The sequence below is a fragment of the Haliotis rubra genome, unplaced genomic scaffold, assembly GCF_003918875.1.
Source record: "Haliotis rubra isolate DU_JTF1 unplaced genomic scaffold, ASM391887v1 Scf91, whole genome shotgun sequence".
NCBI lineage: Eukaryota > Metazoa > Mollusca > Gastropoda > Lepetellida > Haliotidae > Haliotis > Haliotis rubra.
The window spans coordinates 912,207-939,650 of NW_025767646.1; the positions used below are offsets into that span (position 1 = coordinate 912,207).

The 27,444-nt window shown below is 38.1% G+C and overlaps 1 protein-coding gene across 1 annotated transcript in view; it reads left to right on the top strand.

Annotated features, from left to right (window-relative positions):
- Positions 1-27,444, top strand: part of LOC124264120 — a 69,552-nt gene that overhangs the window by 31,887 nt on the left and 10,221 nt on the right. The window contains exons 9-28 of the mRNA XM_046698839.1: positions 4,936-5,058; positions 9,788-9,979; positions 11,143-11,251; positions 13,520-13,764; positions 14,890-15,009; positions 15,248-15,439; positions 15,895-16,092; positions 16,364-16,477; positions 16,653-16,775; positions 17,092-17,283; positions 17,455-17,625; positions 17,872-18,051; positions 19,864-19,992; positions 21,811-21,999; positions 22,705-22,881; positions 23,010-23,159; positions 23,684-23,806; positions 24,445-24,636; positions 25,443-25,626; positions 26,889-27,007. Of these exons, the coding sequence (XP_046554795.1) occupies positions 4,936-5,058; positions 9,788-9,979; positions 11,143-11,251; positions 13,520-13,764; positions 14,890-15,009; positions 15,248-15,439; positions 15,895-16,092; positions 16,364-16,477; positions 16,653-16,775; positions 17,092-17,283; positions 17,455-17,625; positions 17,872-18,051; positions 19,864-19,992; positions 21,811-21,999; positions 22,705-22,881; positions 23,010-23,159; positions 23,684-23,806; positions 24,445-24,636; positions 25,443-25,626; positions 26,889-27,007 (3,222 nt within the window). The remainder of the gene's footprint in view (positions 1-4,935; positions 5,059-9,787; positions 9,980-11,142; positions 11,252-13,519; positions 13,765-14,889; positions 15,010-15,247; positions 15,440-15,894; positions 16,093-16,363; positions 16,478-16,652; positions 16,776-17,091; positions 17,284-17,454; positions 17,626-17,871; positions 18,052-19,863; positions 19,993-21,810; positions 22,000-22,704; positions 22,882-23,009; positions 23,160-23,683; positions 23,807-24,444; positions 24,637-25,442; positions 25,627-26,888; positions 27,008-27,444) is intronic.

Genomic DNA, 27,444 nt, shown 5'->3' on the forward strand with positions numbered 1-27,444 from the left:
TTGTCTTCTAATGCATCATCTTTTCCAGTTGTCTATGTTATTGATATTAGCATGAGGTTAGTTTCTTCAGCAACACACCCTGGCTTAGTGATGGTATCAGAGGAAACGTGATATGTTCTTGTGCTGGGGCCATTGAGCCAAGATAGCTCTGCCAGCCACTGCCTCTATCTCCAATCTTGTATTTACTGCTGCTATTTCTGACACACCTGGTACCAATGCTGGGAGAAGGCCTGACTTGTGGGTGCATCTGGTAACCATGGCAACACTCATCACTTGTCAGATATGCCTTTTTTTCCAGAGACCAGAAGTTTCTTGGAAGCTGATAGTTTGGCGTTGGTGGGATTGAAACAGGAGGAGTCTCGACTTAGTTGCACTGAATGATTCTGAATGTTTATCAAACAGTCATAGCACTGCTGTGGGATATATCTAATCACAGTTGTGGCAACATTGAGTCTAGTGAAGGGCTTTAGGGCTTTAGCACTGCAGAGCAGATGGGGCTTGGCAGTAGGGGAAATAATGGGGTTCAGGGACTGTGAGACAAACTAGTGAAGTCATTGAGATCCTGATCATAAATTTTGAAAAGAATACATATGAAACATCAACTCCAGTGAATAACCAGTCTTACTTGTTCTCCGAAAAAGATTCAAATAGACGCAGGGGGCGGTGGGGTAGCCTAATTTTTAAAGTGTCCGCTCGTCATGCTGAAGATTTGGGTTCGATTCACCACATGGGCATAATGTATGAAGCCCATTTCTAGTGTCCCCCGCCATGATATTGCTAGAATATTGCTAAAAGCGACGTAAAACCATACTCACTCACTCACTCAATTAGGCGCTAAGGGAAGGATCCCTGAAAATCAGTGATGACTTCAAATGTTCATTAAAAGGGAAGGCATGTCCTGCCCTTCTGGATGCACTGGGGATATGCTTGTACATTTAATTCCTTCATAGATGTAACTGATGCATTTTGGACAAATTGGCTGTTAATGTGACACGCCAAGTGTTTCCAAGATGGAAATCTCTGATTAATTCACTGCCTCTACTTGCAAAAGTGAGAAAAATTGGCGCTACAAGTTCTACTGACTCATACACTAGGAAAGATTTTTCTCTATATGTTGGAGGTAAAGGAAGATGTTTTGTGTAGAAGTAAGCATTACAATTTTAGAGGATGAGTGTTTTTTTGAGTATTCTGATGTTTCATTTGAAACTGGCAGTGTGAAGATGCTTCAAATGGGAGATGTCTGCCACCAATCAGCTTAGTCACACCCACAAACAGCTAAGATAAAATAAGTGACATGTTTCCATGACAACTAAATATATAAGTTGATGTTTTTGACCACAAAAAAATATGCTAGAATTGAATCGCCATCTGAAGTGAAAAATATTGTAGATAAGAGGTGAATATGCTGCATGCTGATAGTGAATATAAATGAAAATGAATACACATATTGGTAATGCTGTTAAAGCTATGAGTTATGTATTGGGGGTAGCTTTGTCTGTTGAGTACACTACAAGATTGTATGATAACTGGAGTTATTACCTAACCATGTTAAGGCCAGTATGGTGTATGTAACCATCTATTCATGGTTTCACAGTGTGTATCAATTAGCAGGGGGATGGGGCTATGGTTCAACACTTTAGAATAGTATGGGATGTTCTCTGTAAGATTTACATCCCTCTCTACATATCCAAATTGCCACAAATAACATAATTCTTTATAATATATACCAATCTCAGCCTTATTTGTGTACCTCCAAAGTTTGTATCATGATTCATTATTAACAGTTAAAACAAACAGTCAGGATTTTGTGGGTGTGCCTGTACCTGTTTATCCCATCATTCTTGAATTCTTATTAAAAAGTTTCTTACTTGAAGTGTAGTATATGTATTTGGATTGTAGGAAGAAGCTGGTATGTTGCTTGTGAAAATGTGAAATGGTTGCATACTTTTTCAACGGGTTGATCCATGGCTGTCTTCACACAAAATCCAACTCATACCAAATGATAACTGGATGAGAGAATACGGTAACATTAGCAGAATGCTGTTCAGGATCAAACACTCCAGTCTGTTGCCAGCTTGTTTGCTGGCCAGCTAGAGACTTGAGATGGGTGTGTCCCTCTACACAGCATCATAAACACAGTATACGGTTCCTACCCAACACATGTTTACATATGAAACAGGGTTTACGGAATGTATCCTGACACACAATATTCCCTGATTCATTTGTATTGCATTGCTGTACATTGTATGAAATGTATATTTATAGAAAACATTATGAATCACTTCATTTACATATAGTTTGGAAGCTTAATTTGGTGTCAGCGCCAAGTGTACTTTATGCAAGAAATACCACACTCCACATGGATATGGCACCGATGTGAAAATATGTTTTGTTTCCTACTATTTTGATGATTCATGTATTGTTGTTAAGGTATTCCGTGAAGGAGGAGCTGTTTGTTTAAGTCTCACTTACTGTATAAATATATCAGGCAGATAACATTCTTATTACTCACAATCTCATGACTGTCTTATCCCATTACTACTGGTAAACGGAAGCAGATTCACACAGGATCCTGTTCCTGAGGAGGCAACCCATCTGACCTCATCAAAAAAGCATTTATATCATAATACTTAACAAATATAACAAGTTAATGTCTTGTGAAGGTTGTGTTATCTGTGGCCTGGCATTATTACTTGTTAGAACATCTACAAGGTCAGGGGAGGTGATGGCATTAATGGCATCACCACATGGCCAGGTGGTTGATGAGCCAGTTGGCCAGATGGTGGCTGGTTTTACTGCCTTCTTCAAATCCTGAAATTAAGTATGGGAAAGCAACATGTATTCTAATAATTGATAATGTGTGTTTGTATGTGTGTTTAATTAAGAAGAATCTTGCTCCAATGTCATATATATATAGAGTCATGAAACCTATTGTATCTTATGAATAATGATGAAAAAGAAAATTCAGTTTATCATGATGGGACTTTGAACATAATCCCTTCATACTTTTAGATTGTTGGAACAGTTTTAGAATTTCAACGTGGAATATTTTGATACAAATGTATGCTGAGTTGTTGATATGATTAAAAGAACAAATATACTATTCAAGAGAAGGTTTACAGAAATACAGATTCTTTTATTTAAGTATGATGAATCTGTAATGGTAGATAGACTACAGTAATATCAGAATCATTTCTTTTTCCATTGTTTTTTGTAGTAAATTATAGTTAAATTCATTATCAGTTGTCATTACTATATGATACCATCAATGAATATGTAATAATGAGTTTAGGTGAATATAACATTAAAACCGATTTGCTTCTGGTTCAGTGATACAAAAAAGTGCCAGACCATCTTTAGCCTGACCCTGTAACAAGATATTCTGATATGAATAATCTATCAGCTTTGATGCCTTGTCTATTGCTTGAGAACAGAAATATTCTGACTACATCCAGACCTAGCTTCCTGTGTAGATCTATCCCAGAATTCCTGGTGAACATTCCCAGTTGAATGATGGTGACAGCTGTGTATCTTCTATCTGGAGCTACTGGCAGACGTCCAGGTGTTTCTCCTTGGCGGGCTGCCAGCAGGCACCTATAGGTTTGCGCTACTCACATGCTGAAACAATCTACCTTTCCTATAAACTTCTAGTGCCAAATATTTGCTGTATTATTCTTAAGGAACTCAGGTTCACCTTACAGTGAAATGGTATTGAAGTTTACCTTGCAATGAAATATTGTTGTATTAATTAATCTTAGAATGAAACATGGTTGAATTAATTAATCTTAGAATGAAACAGTGTTGAATTACTTAATCTTACAATGAAACAGTGTTGAATTAATTAATCTTGCAATGAAATAGTGTTGAATTAATTAATCTTACAATGAATCAGTGTTGAATTAATTAATCTTACAATGAAACAGTGTTGAATTAATTAATCTTACAATGAAACAGTGTTGAATTTAACCTTAATGGGAATAGTACTAAGTTTATCAGACAATGAAATAGTACTGAATTCACCTTTGAAAGAAATAGTACTGACGTTTACCTTGGGATGAAATACCGGTAGTACTAATGCTTACCTTACAATGAAATAGTACTAAGGTACGTCACCCTAGAATTTAAATAGTACTTAAGGCTACCCAACTAGTAAGTAGTACTCAATTCACCTTTCAATGAAATAGTACTGAATTCACTCACCTTACATTCAGATAGTACTGAAGTTTACCTTACCATGAAATGGTACTGAAGATGACCATGGAATGAAATAGTACTGAATTCACCTTGAAATTAGTTAGTACTGAAATTAACCTTATAATGAAACAGTGTTGAATTTAAACTTGATGATAAAAGTACTAAGTTAACCTGACAATGAAATAGTACTGAATTCACCTCGAAATGAAATAGTACTGAAGTTTACCATACCATGAAATGGTACTGAAGTTGACCATGGAATGAAATAGTACTGGATTCTCTTTAGAATTAAATAGTACTGAAGTATACCTTACAATGAAATAGTTCTGAATAGTACTGGAAGAAATCATCTCAGTAAGTCATTGATAATTATTTATGCCAGTTAACTATCATGATGTGTTCATGACTGTATCTGACCTGAGGATTAACAGGATCCAGTTTGTTTCTGTTTATAGTAATTATAAGATTGTTAACAGTTTTTAAATAAAGAGATTGGGTGAAGTATAATCCAACAGAAATTCTCTCTTGATTATTCCCACGATAGTTAACAATTTCATCATGGTACGCTATGATGGTTTGATATTAAAGGACCTAATATACTCAATTCAATGTCAATTCTGACGCATTTCTTTCAGGATTCTTTTTAAACACCTAATATCATGCTGGATTTTCACATGGTGTACTGTATAATAACTGTTTTTTATATAAAATAAATAAAATTTATGTTTCTGTGTTTGGCAGAGTGGAGAATGGATTCGAGTACGTGTCCACCAAATGGAACCCGACCTCCTGGAGGTCGGCGCGACCTTGGAAGAAGCTCTCCAGCTACGCAGGGAACATGACGAACTCCTTTCGAAACTTCAGGTAAGTGAGCTAATCTCGTGTAGCTGCAGTGCAGCCAGTGCAGCACCAGGAACTGATACAGACCTGAAGGATGATTAATGCATCAGCCATATCTGGAATATCTTTATAACGTTCAGAGATGTTCAGCATGTCCAATACTCCATCATGATCCAAACCAAATTGTCCAAATTGGTGTGTATGGTGCAGTAATATTTATATAATCTGAAATCTGTTTCACTTTAATATTCTAATGTTGAATATGGTTATCATAAACATATAAGATATACAAACATATAGGACAAACTTTATGGATGAACAACTTCTTTATTCGGGTGATGCAATCGATAAAGTTTGTCCTTATCTGACTTTCCAACTTCTAAAATGCCACTCAAAGAAGTTATCATAAACATGCTTATGGTGTGAGGAATGGTCAAATTAATCATGCTATTTGACGAATTAGGTTTGTGTCTGCTTTGTCCAATGATCCACTTGTGTATAGAGTTAATGTAGCAGGATTGACCACAGGATACAGGTCATTAGTCCATCTTCCTGGCCATGGATACTAGATTAAACAAATAAAGACAATTGAAGTATAGAATGATTTTGCATGTCTTGATTGCTTGAGCTTTGAAATTATGCATTGATCTGGGCTCCAGTGAGATTTTATTATTAATTTCAGAAACATATTATGAAAATAGATGTCTGTTTTTCTTTGACTAAAGGTTAGTTTTCTTGTCAATAAACCATAAGCAGAATCAAACTCAGCGTGTGAGGTGGGTGAGAGGGAAAATCTTATATATTTGTCAAGAACAAGTGTATCATTGGTAATACCAACAGCGGGATAGTCAACACAATTACATTGCAAATGGATGATACACATCTTCATCACCCTATGGCTCTCCCCCATTCTCAGTCAGGATACCTTATAGACCTGGGCCTAGATTTTCGAAGCTCTCTTAGCGTTAAGAGTTAATGTTAATGTATGGCACTTACGACTATCTTAGCGCTAAGAGAGCTTCGAAAAGCTAGGCCCTGGCTGTTATCTTCACCCACTAAAATGGCTTCACTGTTAAATGTCATAGTACTAAATTCTGGATGAAATCTCTCAAACAAACCCTTATTCTTCTTAAATGTCTGTGTGTGTTTTTCTTTTAAAAAATATAGCAATACATATCCAAAGAAAACAGAAATGCTAAAAATACGCATGTCTGACACCAAACATACAGTCAGGCTTTCTCTTTCCATAGTCCTGGCAATGTCATTTAAGTAATAACTCAAATCAAACTGCACCATCCTAGACTGCACCTCCTCCATTACATAACACCAACATCCCCTTGAAAGCTAGGTAGAGAGTTACCTCCAGGTTCTGGTGCTGGAGCTGCATTGTGGCCCGGAGATGATTGTGATGTAACACATGTACAGAGAGCTGCTTCTGTCAGGAACTACAGGAGGCTGTTGTCAGACACTGGCTTCATTGGTTCCACGGATGCTGAAAGGCACCTCTTGTTACCTGCAATTGAATGCCTTCTTTGACCATACGTGTCTCTTCAGAGTAACATCTCTTTGCATTACTTGGATAATAGCTAGGTATTAACATTCAACATGTACTCAACACAAAGCCTGTGGTAAAGGAGCTTGATTATCATTATTCCTTTCCAGGGTTTGATTCTGTTTTTGATCTGGGTACAATCTGTGGTGGTATCTACCCATCCTGACCAACTTGTGAAAACATGAAAATCATACAAATTATATTCTAAAAGAATAAGAATTATTGTTATGAAGTACAGATATCCTATCAGTTACATTTATCTAGGAGCCTGATATTACATACAGAAAGTAATTCTGCCAGAAATGTCAGTAATAAAACCCAATTTAAAATAAAATGAATCCCATTTGTTTGACACAGTTATAACCATGGTTGTGGCTCACAAGAGTGAGTGAGTGAGTTTGGTTTTATGCCGCTTTTAGCAATATTCCAGCAATATCACGGCGGGGGACACCAGAAATGGACTTCACACATTGTACCCATATGGGGAATCGAACCCAGGCCTTCAGCGTGACAAGCGAATGCTTTAACCACTAGGCTACCCCATCACCCCGGCTCACAAGAGATTACATCACATTGAAACCAGGCTTTGCATAGGTTTATGCCGTTGAACTGTACTTTACAATACCTTTGAATTTTAGAATATAATTAACAGAAATCCTACTTTCAAGCAAAATGGCATGTTTTCTCAATTTACCTGGATGGCATATGTGCAGATTTATAAATGATAGTGATATCTTGTGCTGAGTAACTGTGTTTATGTTAAATCACAATTTGATATGCTTTTGAAATTTTGTACTGACAACCTCACTGCAAAGATATTGTTTTTGTTAGTATTTGACATTGAAATTCAACTGTAAAAGTGAACAGTTGTTCCGCGATAGCAAAGGATAGGAAGCCATTACACAACAGGAACAACCAATAGAGATTTCTTCAAGGTCACAGAGGTTTCCTGTGCATGTATAGAATAGAAGGTGCCATTATGGTGATGTACTTATGGCATGGGATACAGTAATGAAGAAGGCATGCTGTCTGTGGGTAGAGAGGAGGGATGTGCAGAGGGAACATCGGGTATACTTGGAACTGTTGGGTTTAGCAGGGAGTGTTGGGTATAGCGGGGAGTGTTGGGTATAGTGGGAGTGTTAGAGCGAGGATATTGCAGAACTCCATGACCAAAATAACTTCCTTAGCCGCAGTGATGTCAGCTTCTGCTGCCGGCTGCGGTAAAGTCTTGGATGATAAGACGCCTCCAAAAGAGGGGGCTGATAAATACATTCCTGGCACCTCTACAAATACACTCTCTCCACTATTTCGCAGTGGATTTACTTGCCAAGAAATGCAAATAGGTTCAATAAAATGTGTGTTATTTTATTTTTATCTGTATGTTTTTGTATCTTTTAAAGAATTTCAAAGGTGTACTAGGATAGTAAGATTATTAAGTTGTATGATATTGTATTGATATCATCATCATCATCATCATCATCATCATCATCATCATCATCATCATCGGGGTGTTCTCTTTTTGCCTGCACATACTGTTTTGAGATTAAAATTACTGGACCAATCCTTACAACAATGGGGACTAAAGCTATATTTTACAACCCCATGCCTCGATCATGTCATGTTTGATTACTTTTAATGACTAAGTTGACAAATAATTATGAACTGTGTTCAGTGTGGTCGGCTAGTGAGCGGTTTCTGAACTCTACTTACTTGAACAGACTATAATTGTGCAGGCACTGGACTGTTAACCCCAATCCGCTTATAGCCAATTAAAGTGCAGGCAAAAAGAGAATACACCTTATCATCATCATATGATGTATTGATATGATAGGTATGATCATGTGAAGCTATTTACTGTTTTGCTGCATTATCCAAGGTGGCTTTAAACATCAATTTATATTGCTTTAAACTCGATTGTAGGCTACTGTTAACACCACACTAGACTAATAGATTCTATGGTTTTACATTAAACACCATCCTAGATTACATTACACTCCATCCTAGATTTCTTTAAACATCAGTGTATTTACTGTAAACACCATCCTAGATTACTGTAAACACCATCCTCGATTACTTTAAACACCATCCTGGATTACATTAAACAACATCCTAGATTACATTAAACAACATCCTGGATTACATTAAACAACATCCTAGATTACTTTGAACACAATCATGGATTACTTTAGACATCAGCATAGATAATGTGTTTTCAGAATCTAGTTTCAGATGATCCAATGAATGTGTGTTTGCATTTGTGATTATATTTCTGAAACCCCACATATTTCATCCGATTAAGCAACAATGTTTCTTATCTTAATATGAGGTATTTGTTGGACCTGAAATATTAGTCTGTCAATGTTACTTACTCAAACATACACAATTCACATGCCCCCCACAATCAAACTGATTCCCCCAACCTCAGTACCACAACAAACATGTGGTGATGTGCTCAGTAGGGGAAGTCAATCAGCATCATATGCTATCCAGGCAGTGTAGAAATATCACTGCATGTGATAAGTGTTATTATGCAATCGCAAGTATTTAATCTTATGTTTACTGGAGCATTTGCCATTGCAAGCTTATATCTAACCCTGAAGCAGTTAATCAGCCCCAAGTCTTCAGCAAATATCCTAAAAAAGACTGACTGAGTTTGGTTTTACGCCGCTTTTAGCAATATTCCAGCAACATCACGGCGGGGGACACCAGAAATGGGCTTCACACATTGCACCCATGTGGGGATTCGAACCCGGGTCTTCGGCGTGACGAGCCAACGCTTTAACCATTAGGCTACCCCACCGCCCCTCCTAAAAAAGAAATTGAAATGTACATGTTCCAATTCCTGCTTGTTTTAGAACATGTTATGTTATAGCATTTTTTAGGTGACTTGTACAATTTCTTGAAAAGAAACACATCTGTGATTGTGTTATTGAAGAATCGATTCTTTGATATTGATATTGCCCATGCAGAGTTGTTTCCCTTGTCTGTTTAAGGATTTGAACATCTCTGACTTGATCTTTAAACTTTTGCACCATTTCCATGCTTGTGTTTTATAACCAGTGGTGTTAAATCCAGGTCAGTCGCCAGTATTTTGATGATTTATTTCTTGTGGCCAAATGCTTGAAACATATTTCTTACTTTAATTTGAAGATGTCACCATTAGCATACTTTATATATATGTGTGGTTTGTTCGAATTTTAGTCCAAAGAAGGAGAAGTCAAGGAGATGCTGTCGAGAGCAGACACATACGCAGATGAGAATCGATCACAAGCAGACGTTTACGTTGCAATGGCCGACACGCTTTCAGAAGCCTGGCGAGACCTCAACGACAAATTGAAACTACGCGGTCAGCTGCTGGACCAAAGCATTGCATTCCACCAGGGCGCACAAGATGTGAGTGATGTCACCATTGTTATGTAATAGCACATGTATAATATAAATACGAAATCTGAAATATGTGTCACTGTATGACTGTTTTGTGCATTTTGTACACAAAGAAGCCCTGAAAATATGATTGCCTTATTTAAGATGAGATTTTTAATTTCCAAACTACAAACAACTGAAAATTATGAATATTTAATGAAAATATTCTGTCAGATCAAATCGACTCACTTCGCAGTGAGGAGTTGCATCCCTTGGTGTGCATGGATCTGCTGGTCTTTGGTTTGAATCCTGGTTCACCGGATTAAGATCCTTTGTTCTTGTTGGTTTCACCTTGAGCAACCTGTGTCAGTTTGTGGTTGAACTACATTAAGTTGAAAGTGCCAGGATACCCTCACTCTTGTGTGAATTTGTACTTCACAGGCATTCCAGGTTAGAACAGGTTTGAACAAGCCTATGTAGGTCATAGGACAACTAAATGGATTAAGGTGTCCAGCTTGGTGACTTGGTTGATAACAGGTTCTCGCATCCCACCAGCATGGGTTGTTGCTCACTATATTGATCACTGATGGTCATGACCAGACTGGATTATTGCCAGACCTCAGACATAAAACGTTATTGTTCGATGTGATTATCAAGAAATATTGTTTGCTTGGAACTGTTGGGTTTAGCAGGGAGTGTTGAGTATAGAGGGGAGTGTTGGGTACAGTGGGGAGTGTTGGGTATAGTGGGGAGTGTTGGGTACAGTGGGGAGCGTTGGGTATAGATGGGAGAGTTGGGTATAGACGGGAGTGTTGGGTGTAGCAGGGAGAGTTGGGTATAGATGGGAGTGTTGGGTATAGTGGGGAGATTGGGTATAGATGGGGAGTGTTGGGTGTAGCAGGGAGAGTTGGGTATAGATGGGAGTGTTGGGTGTAGCAGGGAGAGTTGGGTATAGCAATGAGCGTTGGGTATAGCAGGGAGTGTTGGGTATAGATGGGAGCTTTGGATGTAGCAGGGAGAGTTGGGTATAGCAAGGAGCGTTGGGTATAGCAGGGAGTGTTGGGTGTAGCAGGGAGCGTTGGGTATAGCAGGGAGTGTTGGGTATATTGGAGCATGTTAGAGCCAGGATATTATAGAACTCCATGACCAAAATATTGTGGCAATGATAGTTAATATTTATTCAATTCTTACAGCTTTCATCCAAAATGGAACAAGCACAAAGCAACTTCAGCAATGTTCCCCTTGCCAAGGATGTGGAGACCGCCCGCAACTTACTCCAGCAGCACCAAGAGATCAAATCAAGTACGTCACTGCTATTACACACACTTCATCACAGAATATTACATATATGCACCAGACTAGATCTGATCCTACATCATGGCAGTGCCACAGAGACAGGGATTGTTACTTTATGATATCGCCAGAAGTAACATGTTATATCACAGATATACTTCAGGCAAGACAGAATACCAAAGATAGCTTAGTGTCTGTAAAATCTATACCAGATGGCTTCCAAACTTGAAGATGTTCATATTTTCCTTTAAATATTCACTCAACATTGAAAAAGGCTAGATAGATGAACCTAAACAAAAATATGTCTACTTTTTAATTTCAAAGTCAAAACTTGAACATATGGGTGTTATGCTTCTCAGACAAATGCGTTTTTACTATAGCTGTGTAAACCTACATAGTATGATGTGTTTCAGGAAATTATTCTGATATATGCTGAAAACATTTTACATTTTTGAAATCGGTTGTCTCTGGAAAATGACGGAAAAAATGTGAAATCAAGAAGATAAATTGATATGACTTAATTGAAGTGAGAAATGAAAAAGTATAATAATTTTTCTTTAATTTTGAGGTTTAGAAAGGGATAATACCCTGCTGATGTAAGGAATTTGAATCCATTTTGAAATATGGATTGTTGGTGTTTTCAGGTATATTGGAGAAATCTAAGTACACACTTGACATTGGTCAGTCCTTGCTTGATGGGTAAAGCAATGGGTATGCATGCAGACCTACAAAACAGGCACGCCACCACTTGTTGGGTTATGGAATTGAACATTTACTGGAACTTTTACATGATCGATGGAGACACCTAGAAGAACTTATGACACAAAGAAAATAAGACTGGAACAATGCTTGGGTATAGCAGGGAGTGTTGGGTATAGCAGGGGAGCTTTGGGTATAGCAGGGAGTGTTGGGTATAGCAGGAGTGTTAAGGTATAGCAGGATGTGTTGGGTATAGCAGGGGAGAGTTAGGTATAGCAGGAGTGTTGGGTATAGCAGGGGCTGCGTTAGGGTATAGCAGGGGAGCGTTGGGTATAGCAGGGAGTGTTAGGTATAGCAGGGAGTGTTGGGTATAGCAGGGAGTGTTGGGTATAGCAGGGAGTGTTGGGTATAGCAGGGAGTGTTGGGTATAGCAGGGAGTGTTGGGTATAGCAGAGAGTGTTGGGTATAGCAGGGAGAGTTGGGTATAGCAGGGAGTGTTGGGTATAGCAGGGAGTGTTGGGTATAGATGGGAGCGTTGGGTATAGCAGGGAGCAGGTATAGCAGGAGTGTTTGATATAGCAGGGAGTGTTGGGTATAGCAGGGAGCGTTGGGTATAGCAGGGAGTGTTGGGTATAGCAGGGAGTGTTGGGTATAGCAGGGAGTGTTGGGTATAGCAGGGAGTGTTGGGTGTAGCAGGGAGTGTTGGGTGTAGCAGGGAGTGTTGGGTATAGCAGGGAGTGTTGGGTATATTGGAGCATGTTAGAGCCAGGATATTGCAGAACTCCATGACCAAAATATTGTGGCAATGATAGTTAATATTAATTCAATTCTTACAGCTTTCATCCAAAATGGAACAAGCACAAAGCAACTTCAGCAATGTTCCCCTTGCCAAGGATGTGGAGACCGCCCGCAACTTACTCCAGCAGCACCAAGAGATCAAATCAAGTACGTCACTACTATTACACACGCTTCATCACAGAATATTACATATATGCACCAGACTAGACCTGATCATACATCATGGCAGTGCCACCGAGACAGGATTGTTACTTATGATATCGCAGAAGTAACATGTTATATCACAGATATACTTCAGGCAAGACAGAATACCAAAGATAGCTTAGTGGCTTTAAAATCTATACCAGATGGCTTCCAAACTTGAAGATGTTCATATTTTCCTTTAAATATTCACTTAACATTGAAAAAGGCTAGATAGATGAACCTAAACAAAAATATGTCTACTTTTTAATTTCAAAGTCAAAACTTGAACATATGGGTGTTATGCTTCTCAGACAAATGCGTTTTTACTATAGCTGTGTAAACCTACATAGTATGATGTGTTTCAGGAAATTATTCTGATATATGCTGAAAACATTTTACATTTTTGAAATCGGTCGTCTCAGGAAAATGATGGAAAAAATGTGAAATTCAAGAAGTTAAATTGATATGACTTAATTGAAGTGAGAAATTAAAAAGTATAATATTTTTTCTTTAATTTTGAGGTTTAGAAAGGGATAATACCCCGCTGATGTAAGGAATTTGAATCCATTTTGAAATATGGTTTGTCTGTATTTTCAGGTATATTGGAGAAATCTAAGTACACACTTGACATTGGTCAGTCCTTGCTTGATCGCATCAAAGAAATGGGTATGCATGCAGACCTACAAAACAGGCACGCCACCACCGCAGCCTGTTATGGAATTGAACATTTACTGGAACTTTTACATGATCGACGTCGACACCTAGAAGAACTTATGACACAAAGAAAAATAAGACTGGAACAATGCTTGCACTTGTGCCAGTTGGACCAAGAAGTGAACAAGGTGGGTAATATTTGTCATGGAAATGTTATGTCTACATTAATGTCTCAGGTTAATGCATACGGTTGGGTAGCTCAGTGGTTAAAGTGTTTGCTCAGGATTGTTGACCTGGGTTCGAATCCCCACATGGGTACAATGTTTGAAGCCTTTTGTCTGGCATTTCCAGTTATGATTTTGCTGGAATATTGCTAATAGTGTTATAAAACTAAACTCATTCAGTCTCAGCATAATGAGGGTTTTTTTGGTTTTGGGGGTCGATTTTTTTTAGGCATTTTAATTCACTCTGTGGTGCTTTGCCCTTGGCTGGAACGGAAATCAGCATTCTCGAATGTTGAATAAGACTTAACCTTCAGCCCATAGTGTTGTAAACTTCTACTGGTTTGACGTACTCGTTCAAGCATTGTCTTGTCTTGCTGATGGTGAAGATGTGAAGCCTTTCCTTCATATCTAAAATAAAACTTATGTTGGAATCGAGACTCAATTACCCCTTCAAAATTTGAGGGTGTGTATCTCATCTTTGTATTTTGAGGTACGTAAGTCCAGAGGATTTGACCTGTGTCTAGATTGTCAGAGTTTCACCCCAATGTGGTTTGAGTCAAAACAATCATTTTGATGGTGGATTTACTTTCCATGTGTTTCTTTTATGTGTGTCACATTTGTGTAGATAACAAGATTAATTGCACTTTTTACAATGCAAAATATGTGTACTACTCAAAAGAAATAAACACTTGATTCTTTCTTATTACTACAGTTAATCTCTAATGCCATGAGGGCCGGTGGGGTAGCCTAGTGGTTAAAGTGTTAGCTCGTTGAAGACCCAGGTTTGATTCCCACATGGGTACAATGTGTGAAGCCCATTTCAGGTGTCCCCCACTTTGGTATTGCTGGAATATTGCTAAAATCAGCGTAAAACTAAAACTCACTCACTTTAATGCCGTGAAAGATTACCAAGTAATGGCAGGACAGATTACCTCTAGTAATAAGACAAATTTGGTTCTATAATTTCTTTTGAGTAGTGTATGCGTCAAATGTTGAATTCTTTACAGCTACTACTTGTGTAAACACTGATTGTTATTAATCCAACTTTGTGAGATCACGTTTGTCACTAACATATTTCACTACGCACAGATTCTTGAGTGGTTCCGCACCATTGGAGCAGCCAGCATAAACAACTCGGATCTCGGAGATTCTTACTCCTCCGCCAAGTATTTACAGGACCAACAAAACAGATTTGAGATCCAAGCGAGGGTACTTACTGTTCTTATGTCTCATAAACACTGTTCAAACTGTACTGTAGAAACTTGAGAACAACTATCCCAAATATATTTCATTTGCTGAAAGAACATTTACATGTACACATTAACCATATATAGTTCTTGCTTCGTTATATGTGACAATTCTGCCTATATTTCACTTTGATATTATATTTTGTTTATTAAAATATGACCTTGACCCTTTGACCTTCTGACCTTGGATTGATTAACAGGATATGCAGGACACGATGCTGCGATTGATCCGGAATGTAGACCAACTCCTTCTCCGAGCCAGTCTCGATGCGGAGGGAGTGCGTCAGCGATTGCAGATCGTGGATGCCGAGTGCGAAGACTTCATGGTCAAACTGGACAACAGAAGAAAGAACATCTCAAGCTCTGTATCTTTCTTCAACCAAGCAGAAACGGTAGGTGTTGGACTACATCGTTGTCATTTCAAAAGCTAATATATGAGACACAAATTCAACACATTAGCTTATAAATGGAATCCTTTACAAGAAAAAATTCTCATGGTGTAGGTGGAAATGTGATTCAGTCTGTGTTGTTGCATGGATGAATCTCAGATTTTCTACCTGGTCGAGTGAAGCAAACAAAATCTAAATGGTCTGTTTAGTTGAGAATATGTGCATTTTTTTAAAGAGCCTTTAACTGAAATTAAGACAGCTAACCTTATATATGTATAATGGCCATGTACAAATTACCATCTTGAAGTCCTTGCCTATACTTTTCAGTGTTTTCTTTCTGGTTAACCTCAGGTCAAATATTTTGAATCCTGAATCTTTGCCAGGATTTTGTCATATTTGTCAGGAATTTGATCAGTCATATTAACCTAGTGGTGAACACAATATCGACCTTGTTACAGGCTCTAACACAACTGGGACAGATTGAAGTCCAGCTTAACAACATGGACTTGCCACGGAACAGCGCAGAGCTCGCCGAGCATCATGCTCATCTTTCTAACGCCATTGTGGAAGTTTCCACGTCAGCCTTTATGGAAGGTCGTCTTCTACTAGAGAGGGTCAGTAGGAGCGACGCCGGGGCTGATGGCGTCAGAAAGAAGGTAGGTCAAGGTCACTGAAGTTGGCAGGAACATGTCCATTAAACATTATATTGAAATTAAATTGATGTGTATTAGTTTCTCCACCTGATTACATTGGTCAGGACAGCAACTCATAATATTTGTGAATTCTTTAGGTTGTTGGTGTCATATTTGGGCCTGTTGCTCAATTTGCATACCTATTCTTTTTTAATAATACACAAGTGTTGCAAATTGCTTGGTTCAACCAAACATGATTTTACACACGCACATCAAATTGGATGTTATTTTGCAGATGGATGAACTCGAAGCTCGCTGCGCCCATCTTGAGTCGCTGTGCAAGGCGAGACGGGCCGAGGCGTGGGAGCGTAGTCAGGCTTATCTCATCTTCCAAGAGAAATTCAACAGTGTATGTACAGCTAAGAAACACTGGACATTTTGTCATTAAAAGTCAACATTAATTTATGCCAGTTTTTAAATCATGTTTTGATGAAGACATTGTAAGTTCAGTAAAGTAAATTGTTATTGATTATGGATGATTGATGTTATGTCTGGTACTCATGAATGTCATTTTATTCCAACAGCTCTTCACGTGGATGACACAGATTTGTCAGAGTACGCTCAGTCGCCACGGCAACATGGGAAACACCCTTGCCAGCGCCAAGGACTTTCTTGAAATACATGAGCAATTGGATGAAGACATTAGAGTATGTAGTAATTTGTATACTTTCTTCATTAAAATGTAGTGTGTGTATATATCTATAGGATTATCTACTACTGGTGACTGAGTCTGTTGTCATAGTAATTCCATGGACTGATGCTCATCACTGGAATGTCTGGCCTAAACTTGATAAATCATGATAGCTGGAATAGTTCTGATTGTGGCACTAAACAACCTCACATATTTCATGTCCAGGTAAATTTTTCTCAATTTTTATTTCTGTAATTATACATTATTCAGAAACAGTTGGTCAAGTTGAATCCCAGATACGACTTCATTTTCCTTACATGTTTGTTTTCCAGGAAAAAAGTGCGGAAATTGACTCCTTATCCGAGGCTGTAGTGAATCTGGTCAGGTCAGGGGACCAGGAGGCACAGTCGGCCGCGGAGAAGGTGGACAACATGCGCAAACAGCTGAATCGGTTGCACCGCGTCACCGAAACCCGCATTCAACTTGCTCTCTACTACGTCTCATTCCTCAGGCTTGCAAATCAAGTAAGTTTGACTGTCGCGTGTCAGCAAGGTCACCCCTCCTGTTGAACATAGTGTTTGATAACCTTAAAATCCATCACAATGACCTTGAACAAACCTACCCTGGTGTTTGTCTTTTGTACAAGCTGAAATGTTTGTCTTGATGTGTAAGTCTCTGGTTTGTGTTTTTTTCAGATGGTCACCAATATGAGTGGCCTAGAACACATCGTCCATTCAGAAACCGAAGATCTGCAGGAACTAACAGATGCTGCAGTTCTTCACACACAGGAGATGTGGAACAACATGTCACGTAACTTTTCGGAATTCGATGAGAAGGGCAGAATATTTTTGAAGAATTCCTCCACAGTAAGTGCTAGACTACATTGCTTGCTTTATTAACCACTTGTGGTGATGTCCCAATCAGTATTCTCTATCCCTAGATCAGTAATGAGGATGATGAAGGGCAGAATATTTTTTAAGAATTCTTCACCCAGTAAGTGCTAGATTTCATTGCTTGCTTTGCACAGCTGCTTCAAGAGATGTCCCCATTCAGTGTTCTGTATCACTGAAGATGATTGATGATGATGATGATGATGATGATGATTTGTGCAGATCACAGATGACTCCACTTTGGAGATCCGCAGTACCATCAACACTGTGGAGAAGCTGCTACTGGACTTCCGTGAGCGAATATCAACACTGACGCAACACTGGGAGTCGTGGCAGATGCGTGTATCCTCCAGCAAACAGTTCAAATCACAGTGGCACCAGTTTGTCCAAGACGCCAGACGGGTATGGAAGCCATTTTGATTTTCCTACTTTCCATAATAAAACTGTATTGGAAAACTGAAAAACATATTGAAGGACATATTTGTGAAATTTCTATCGTGTTTGTTCTAACTTTCAAAGTTTTAACTGATTTGATTATGAGACATTGAAATTCTTGAAACCAAAGCTTCATATTTTAAAAACTCAAATTTTGTATTGATATATTACTGTAAAACATTTTGTCATGTATGATTGATGCTATTTGTCTACAAGTAAATACATGTGTATAAATTCATCTTCTATGGAGCTATCCCCCTCCGTAATGCAAGAATTTGAAGTATTCCCCTGATCGACTGTTTGTATACACAGTTTAAGCTGTAGTGAGGCTGTGTTACTTGTGAGGGTGAAAAGTCAGGGGTTCCCAGCCTGCCTGCTGATTACAGGAAAATGTTGTTCTCACAACACCTATAGGATGCAAATTTAAAGTAGGATATCAGTACTAGATTGTTCCAGTTCCAGACTTGAAGATGCAGAGATCTGTACAGGACTATCTATAGAAGGAATGAATTTATGTAAAATCAGTGGGTACAAAGAACAGGTGAACTTGACATTGCAAGTACAATTTATGTAATCAGTTTTAGTTTCTAAGTGTAAGGAAATGTCAGCATTTCTCTGTTTCTGGATTACTGTGATATCAATATATATTGTATCACTTCAAGACAGTAAGTATATACCCAGGGACCCGTTTCACAAAGCTGTTGTAGCACTACGACTGTCGTAAGTCCATGTTAAAATATGGGAGTTACGATCACCTTAGCGCTACAATCGCTTTGTGAAATGGGGCCCAGGTATGTAAATAAGTAAAAGGCATACGGAATATATTACGCATATTGCAAGTTTTATACTCTTTCGTTAAATATGTTCGTAAACAATTAACACCCAAATCAAGTTCAGTTTTGGGATCAAAATTAAATGAGGTTATATGAATATAATCTATTTCTTATATTGCTGACTTTTGTAACGGTTAATAACAAGAATATTACATCCATGTGTACAAGCATCGTCCATGGTATATTGCTTGAATGATCACAATAATCGCAGACAAAGTGGCATGGTTGTCAGCCTGGGTTCTGTATGGTAGAGCACTTACAATGGCAGTTTTTGCAATACTTAATGTTGTGTTTTCCAGACAATAGAGTGGGTCATGAGTATTGAGAACGACTTTTTCCCAGTAATCGCAGGCGATCTTGGGAACTCCTTGGAAACGGCTAAAGACTACGAGGCTCGCTACGACGAGTTCTTGCCCAATTACAAGGTATATGATCATGTCAAACCATGCTGTCATGGGGAGAAGGGACGCAGAGGTGTGGATCCACAAAATGAATATAAGCAACATTTTTTGGAACTTTTCAATTAAGCGATTTCTTAAAACTTACCAATCTTTAAGTGGCATTTTTTGAAGTTATTATCAATGAAGACAGATGACTTATAGATTTCAGTGTCTTTGATATATCTGTGACGTTTAGGTACAGGTGCTTGTCCCTTTAGCCAGCCATAAGTTAACTCTGTCTTCACTGAATATAACACATTAGTGCAATAAAAATCAGTCTCCAGTCAAATTCAATTTGGCATAGAGAGCAAAATAGCCATTAAAATAAAAATTCACCCCAAACAAATTATAATCAAGCAAAAGAAGTTTATTATGATTAGAATTATATTATAAGAAATGGACATACTATCCATCCTCAAAAGCTGTGAGATCCACATGGAAGCCTCCCGTCTCCTCTGAGCGTTGTAATATAGAGTATATACCGGAGTGTCTTGTGTTCTCTGTAGACCATTGACTGGGTGATGAAGGTAGAGAGGGAGTTTTTCCTCCCCTACATCGCAGGACAGCTTGGAAACTCGCTCGAACGAGCAGAACAGCTTCAACGTAAAGTGGAGGAGTTTGGTCCAGTAGCCAAGGTATTAACTGTTGTCAGTGTGAGCTTATATACAGCTAAACTCTAGATGTTGTTGAGTGGACTCCTCATCACAGACTCGGGTACAGGATTAACAGTGTTCTGTAGATAGTACTGTGCTGTTGTAACTACTGAAGTAGCGCTGCGCTCTTTGCTCTTTGCGTTTCAGACTCTTCTCATCTTTACTTCCACCCCAATATACCAACATGTATTTTTTTAAATATTTTTTTTTCATTTTTAAATTATTTGGAGCAACAACACATGCCAACATATCATGATAATTAAATATATTTCTCTAGGTTGTGAACATAGGCATCAAAATATTTTCGATGATTTAAAAGTGAGATAAACGTTTTTCGTGAGCCTCTGTTTCGGACCTTGATGTCTGAGTCAAAGGATTATTCTGAATTATAGTGCAACTTGTCGTTCATTGAAACTGGCTATCTTTATTGATGAAAGAATTATCTCAATTTAAGTCCTTCTAGATGCATTTTAATGTGTTTTATTTGCACAGATGAAATCATTGCCCTCAGAAAATCATTGTCCCAAATGTCTCAAAAGAAAATTTGGTCATTCTTTGATCTATGTAAATTTTGAACCAGTTCCCAATGTCTCTTTGTCAACTGTTTATTTATATTCTTTTTAAACACTTATTAATGGAATCAGTGTTACACTTTTTCCCATGTAATCTTGGTCACAATTCCTCCATGTAATCTTGGTCACATATTCTCCCATGTAATCTTGGTCACAATTCCCTTATGTAATCTTGGTCACAATATGTAATCTTGGTCACAATTCCCCCATGTAATCTTGGTCACATATTCCCCCATGTAATCTTGGTCACATTTTCCCCATGTAATCTTGGTCACAATCTTCCCCTGAAATCATCACACTTTTATTCATATAATCTTCCACAATTATATCCTTGAAATTTTTGTCTTGATCCATGAAAAATCACACTCAACAAAACTGAACTCAAAGCTGAGATTGAAGTATGTTTAATTTGGTTTTCCTAAAGACTTTGAGCAGGTCAGATCTCTTTAAAATAAGCTTCCATTGCTTTTCAGCTTTTTGCGTCCAAGACATAATCGCAGAACAGTGTAGCTTTATACATTATATTTTTTATTTATTGAGTTTATCACAGTTATATTGTTTGCTTGTTTGCAAATCAAGGTGTACAAATTGTTGAGTACACTTGCTATTCTACTTGCTCTTGCTGAGCAAGTGTGCTTTTGTTCCAGCTCTCAGATGCAAAATATTCTCTTTCCACTGCAAGATGTGACTTACTGAGCTTTTATTGCTGTTGTTATATACTGTTTTCTCTATCTGTATATTGTGCGAAGGGCCAGTTCCACAGAGTAGTCTCATTGCTATGACTGTTACTCAATACATCCGATAACCATAGCTATGAGACCGCTGTGTTTGAAGTGACCCTGCTACATGTTACATAGACTAGTCAGTTTGAAAAGTTCTGTTGTTTTTCCTAACTAATTCTTTACTTATTTACTATCATCAACAGATTTTACTGTCAATGATATTTGTGTTGCTTTTCCATAACCCATTTATTCTTTAGACTATTTTTTATATATAAACCGAAATTTTTATGAATTTTATTTGCGTTGTATTTGATATTATTATACTTCATCAATTTTATTTTTTTTTCAAATTAAGACCTAAGTATTTATTTTAATCATTTTCTCAATGCATTAATGAATTATACAGTTCTTCATCATTGGTAAACGGTGTAAAACATTACACTTGTTCGTTTTAGTCTTTCAATATTTGTTTCAATCTGTTACCAACGACCTTCCTATGCTTGCAGAAAGCCAAAGAAGATATCGAGAACCACTTGAAGACCGCGGAGCTGTTGTCACTGAAGGGAGATACCAAGGGAGAAAAGGACAAGATCATCAGTGAACTGGTCAAGGTCCACCAAAGATTCCAGGCACGCATCAACGAGTACCAGATCCTGCTCAAGATGACCATCACATTCTTCAAGAACCTTCATCAGGTCAGATCATAGCCTAATCTCTGAACTTTTTCATCTATTGTAACTGTTGTAGCTGATGCTTATCTCCGAGGGACAACTATTAATGACATTTATTATACAGAAGCATCTTGTCGAGTCTTTGTGTCAGCAATTTTAGATTGAGTTTAGTTTTACACCGCACTCAGCAATATTCCAGCAATATGGCAGCGGTCTGTAAATAATCAAGTCTGGACCAGACAATCCAGTGATCAACAGCATGAGCATCAATCTATTCAATTGGGATCGGATGACATGTGTCAATCAACTAAGTCAGTGAGCCTGAACACTTGATCCCATTAGTCGACTCTTACAACAAGCATGGCTTACTGAAGATCAGTTCTAACCCTGATCTTCACGGATAGCAATTTTAGAAATAATGCTTTGTGTCTCTGAAACTGCAACTTTGAGAATTGTTTCACCTTTTGTAAGAATTAAGTTAGTTTTCCTGAATATTCAGTTTTCACCTGGGATAGGGATTCTCCATTTCATGATTATAGGGTTTCCCAGCATCATTCTTCCTAAATCGGGTCATCCTGACTGTGCATAATCGGTCACATGATTGGTATGCAAATATGTCTGACGACTGTGTCTATACACGCGACCTAGAAATGTAGTATTTGATTACTATAACAAATTTTAACTTGAAAGTATGACAAAATATTCTGAATGATGTCCTTGTGTTGCCAGTTGGATGAGGTGATCTCGAGGACAGAGCAGACGTACTCCCAGTTGGAGCTGCCATCAGACCTGACCACAGCTGAGTCGATGCTGGAGGACCATAAGCGCAAGAAGAATGAAGTGTCGCAACTCATCAACTTCTCTGCCGAGGAGGGCGAGAAAATCGTCAGAAGAGTAAGACAGCAGGTTGGTGTTATGTGAACAATTAGCTTTATATGTTGAATTAGTTTAGTTTAGTAACAGAATGTTAAGTGAGTCTACTGAAAAATGTTGTAGGCTTTCTGAAGGTCCTATTTCTGGATATTTTTTGTCAGGATTCACAAGCTGTCGCGTCAGAAGACGTTCAGAGTGTGCTGATCGTCACAGAGGAATACAAGCGTCGCTGGAACCAGACTTGGGACGAACAGCAGAAACGCTTGCAGCAAAATCTACAGATCTGTCAGTTCAACTATGATCTTAGACAGGTATGACTTAGACTAGTAAAATACTTAACAGTTTGAATTTGATCAGATTGTAGGAGTTCCACTGAAGACAAACTGTTCTTTGGTCCTTGTTTGTAAATCTTAAAATGGTCTGAGAGCCTACATTAATGGCATTAGGCTGTTTGCAGTGCATGGTTGTGTCCCTTAGATAAGCCAGGATCTGGTAATCATGGGATCCAATGTAAGATTCCTGATCTGTACTAAACATCATGATCTGCCTCTCTTGTACTGTTCTTCCTGTTCGTTATATTACACACACAAACTTCAAAGTGCCTTCAAAATAAATTTACATATCTCCTGAAAATAAAGTTACTTTCCAAAGACCCAAACTTTCCTCAGCTACCTCATTGTAGCATATCCATCTAAATAGATCAAATTTAATTTTTCTCAATAAACAGACATGCATTTTCATATAATGCTGCATTAAGCGTTCAAAATACTTACACTTTATTCGTTAATGTATATCTGTGTAATGTACAACTACATAACTGCTTTTCATGTTTTAGATCCATTCAGAGATAGATGAATTACATCAGCATCTTCAGGCGCGACGAGGCAGCTACGGCAACAACCTTCCGGCTGCCAAGATGACGTCGCAAGCCTTCAAACAGTTTGAATTAACTGTTGAGGTAAGAGCTTGTTTCTGTGGTACTACTGTTGTGTCCAGGATGTGTTGACAGCAGGGAAAAGAACTCAGCAGAGCTTTGTATGACTTTGAAAGGCATGGTATGTTTGTGATCATATTTTGATTGGATGATTCACCAGTGTATGGTTGCATCACAAACTTAACCTGATCTGTAATACACAACACACCTACCCTTCTATCGTATCATGCTGATCTGTAATACGCAACACACCTACCCTTCTATCGTATCATGCTGATCTGTAATACACAACACACCTACCCTTCTATCGTATCATGCTGATCTGTAATACACATCACACCTAAACTTCGGTCGAATCATGTTCAAGTTCTATATACATTTTCATCATGAATCATTTGTAAACTAGTCACATGACTTGAACCAAACTGGCAAAAGCAATGAACTGTTTCTGCATAAGACTTTGCAAATTAGGCATTACAATACATTTTGTATCATGACACCAGCAATGATATCTAACATTTATCAAAACTGACTTGAGTTTTACACTGTGTATTTTATCACAACCCAAGTATTGGTGCATTTCGTTAATGACTTATACTTGATGGTGATAGGTGATGTAGTCAAATCGTGACATGTTTTTATGTTTTTGTGTTTGGTTCCAGTTAATTGAGAAGAAGATAAGCAACTTCATCGGCACCGCCGAGGTGATGGTGCAGGACAGACATTACGACTCTGTCCACATCCGCCGCGAGATCGATGTGCTGAAAAACAAATGGAGTACATTCCACACCAGCGTGCGAGACTATCGCCGCCTGCTTGATACCTCTATCCAGTACTTCACACTCATCGAGGAGGTGAGATATTCCTGCATTCACTCACCATTCACATTTCTATTTGATAATAGTCAAACAGAGATGCCAACCCATAAGATTCATCATATTCATTACGAAAAAAACAACACAAAATACGCGACTACGATAGCAGTAAAATATACGATTTTTAAAACAAAATACATTAAATTAAATTAGTAAATAGCATACGTACCATACACAATAAATTTCGATAACATTTTATTCAGTATCAAGCTATATGTGGATACTTGCTACTGATTTAGTTGAGTATAACGTTAATAACAAGGTCTTAGACTATATATTAATTAAAAAAATTTACTATGAAAATTCTTTGGAAAAGTTAATACTAATTTTGGCCAACAAATGCTATTTTTTTAATCAGTTTTTGGCCAAAATACTAATTGGGCTAAATTAGGGTTGGCATCTCTGGTCAAAGATCACGTGATTTCAAATATTTCTGGTCTGTGTTGAAGTATTGCTTTATAGAAAAGCAATGGAATAGGACACTGGTCTTTAGAATGAGTACTGTGCTAGACAAAGTAAATTCCAAGGAACCAATGTTCCAAATTTTAGTACATACATAGAATATTCTGTAAAAACTTCCAAATACGTCTTTGCTTTATTTTTTAAATAACATCTTTCAGACAACTACACAGATTGTTTTTTCCTGTCTCATTTGAATATTTGTTAAAAGTTGTTAAAAGTTGTTTTCAGTGGAATTGCTTTTTAGAATCTCATGTTTACATAGAATGTGATTTCAGGAAGATAGTTTAGAAAACCTTGTGACGGATGTTCATGCCATGTTTCAGTGTGAGATTTGGATGAAGGAAGGTAGTCACCTGCTGATCAATATTGGTCGCAGGTCGACTGAGTGCCGCAACCCACAAGAAGCCAACGAGCTTATAAGGAAGTTAGAGAAATACGTCGAGGAAGGAAAACCTCTACAAGAACAGAGACTGCAGAAAGTCTCCGAACTAGCAGTACAGCTATATGGTAAGATAAACAGCAAATTACACCATCTTCAGATTCAGGCGGGGCGGTGGGGTAGCCTAATGGTTAAAGCGTTGGCTCGTCATGCCGAAGACCCGGGTTCGAATCCCCACATGGGCACAATGTGTGAAGCCCATTTCTGGTGTCCCCTGCCGTGATGTTGCTGGAATATTGCTAAAAGCGGCGTAAAACCAAACTCAGTCAGTCAGTCAGTCAGATTCAGGCAGTGGGGTAGCCTAGTGGTTCATGTGCTGATGTCTCATAAATCTACTATTGAATCTCTACAATTGTGTTTGGTCAATTCTTGATGTCCAATTGAGGCCTATTAAATGTTAAATATGGTGTAAAGCCCAAACCATTTAGACATTCTAATTCAGTAACATAATTTCACGTCAGCATTGAAAATTCCAGTAAGACTAATGAAACACAGAAAGTAACATCTTGGAATCATTATATACTACTTAAAAGGAGAGAGACATTCAGTTCTTTCATATGGGCTAGTTGATGATTGGCATGGCAGGACTTCTTAACTTCTTTCGAGTAGTACATTATAAGTGAGGTGAGGTGAGGTGAAATTGGGTTTAACGTCGTGCTTGAGAATATTTCGCTCATATGACGATGTGCATGCGTGTGTATGTGTATGTGCGGCTGCTTGTACTAGCCCAGACTTAAGCTGGTTTTATAGTGCTAGCCCACTGAGATACCACGCCGCAGTGAAGCATGCATACCCCACTCAAACACATTATACTGACTCCGAGCCGACCAGTCCTTGTTGTACCCATTGATGCCGAACGCCAGGCAGGGACCAACAAGTACCATATTTTAACGTCTTTTGGTATGACGCGGTCGGGGGATCAAACCCGCGACCTTCCGCTCTCCGTAGTACATTATAGTTGTCATAGGTCGATGTTAAGTGTACACGGTCAATCATGGCTATATGAGCTTTGAGGAAAAGGACCTGGGATCAAGCCTATGATCTCATAACTTTTCTCGTAGCATTTGTACCTCCCATACTGTAACTGTTGACTTGTAGTCGTAGAGCTACGAGAGCTTTGTGAAACGGGGCCCAGGTCCTTTTCCTCAAAGCTCATATGGCCATGATTGAACTTTTACACATCAGCACATGAACCGGATTGGTAATTGTCACATTATTTTGACAAAATTCTTTTGTTATTGTGTTCAGTCTGTGTTATGGCTGAAATATTGCTAATAAGATGTGAAGTTGGAACTTCCCCTCTCAGTAGCTCACTGTGTTCTGTCTCCAGGTGAACAGGGTCCCAACAAGATCCGCCATGTTGTGATCCAGTATCAGGATCTCATGCAGTCTTTTGAGCAAGCCGACAACGAACTGTCCCTGCTCAGAGACAACCTAGAAGGAAAGAAGGTACATCCTCTCAATCATGCACTTGCAATTTATTGGACACTTGGTCCAGAATTTACTTCAGATAATCTTGTAGTGTCACTGTTTGAAAGTAGATGAACACATTCTTATAAAACAGTCTGAATTGTACATTAGAGATATTTATTATGATTTTGGAATGGTTTTTGTTGCTGTCTTTTTGACAGTATGTTAAATGTCAATTCATAGTTTAATTGTCCTTATATGTTTGAAATTCTGTTTATTTTAAAATTACGTTTATAGAGTGATAGCATCTTTCAGTTTATGTATTAAGTACTGATTACAGTAGAAATGACATTCAGATCACATTTTAATCAGGCACTTATAAAGTCCTTAAATTTGGATCTTGTAATTAATGTGTACTAATTCTTTGACATTTGATTTTTAAATTTTGATGGCAATGAATGTCACATCTACAAAAT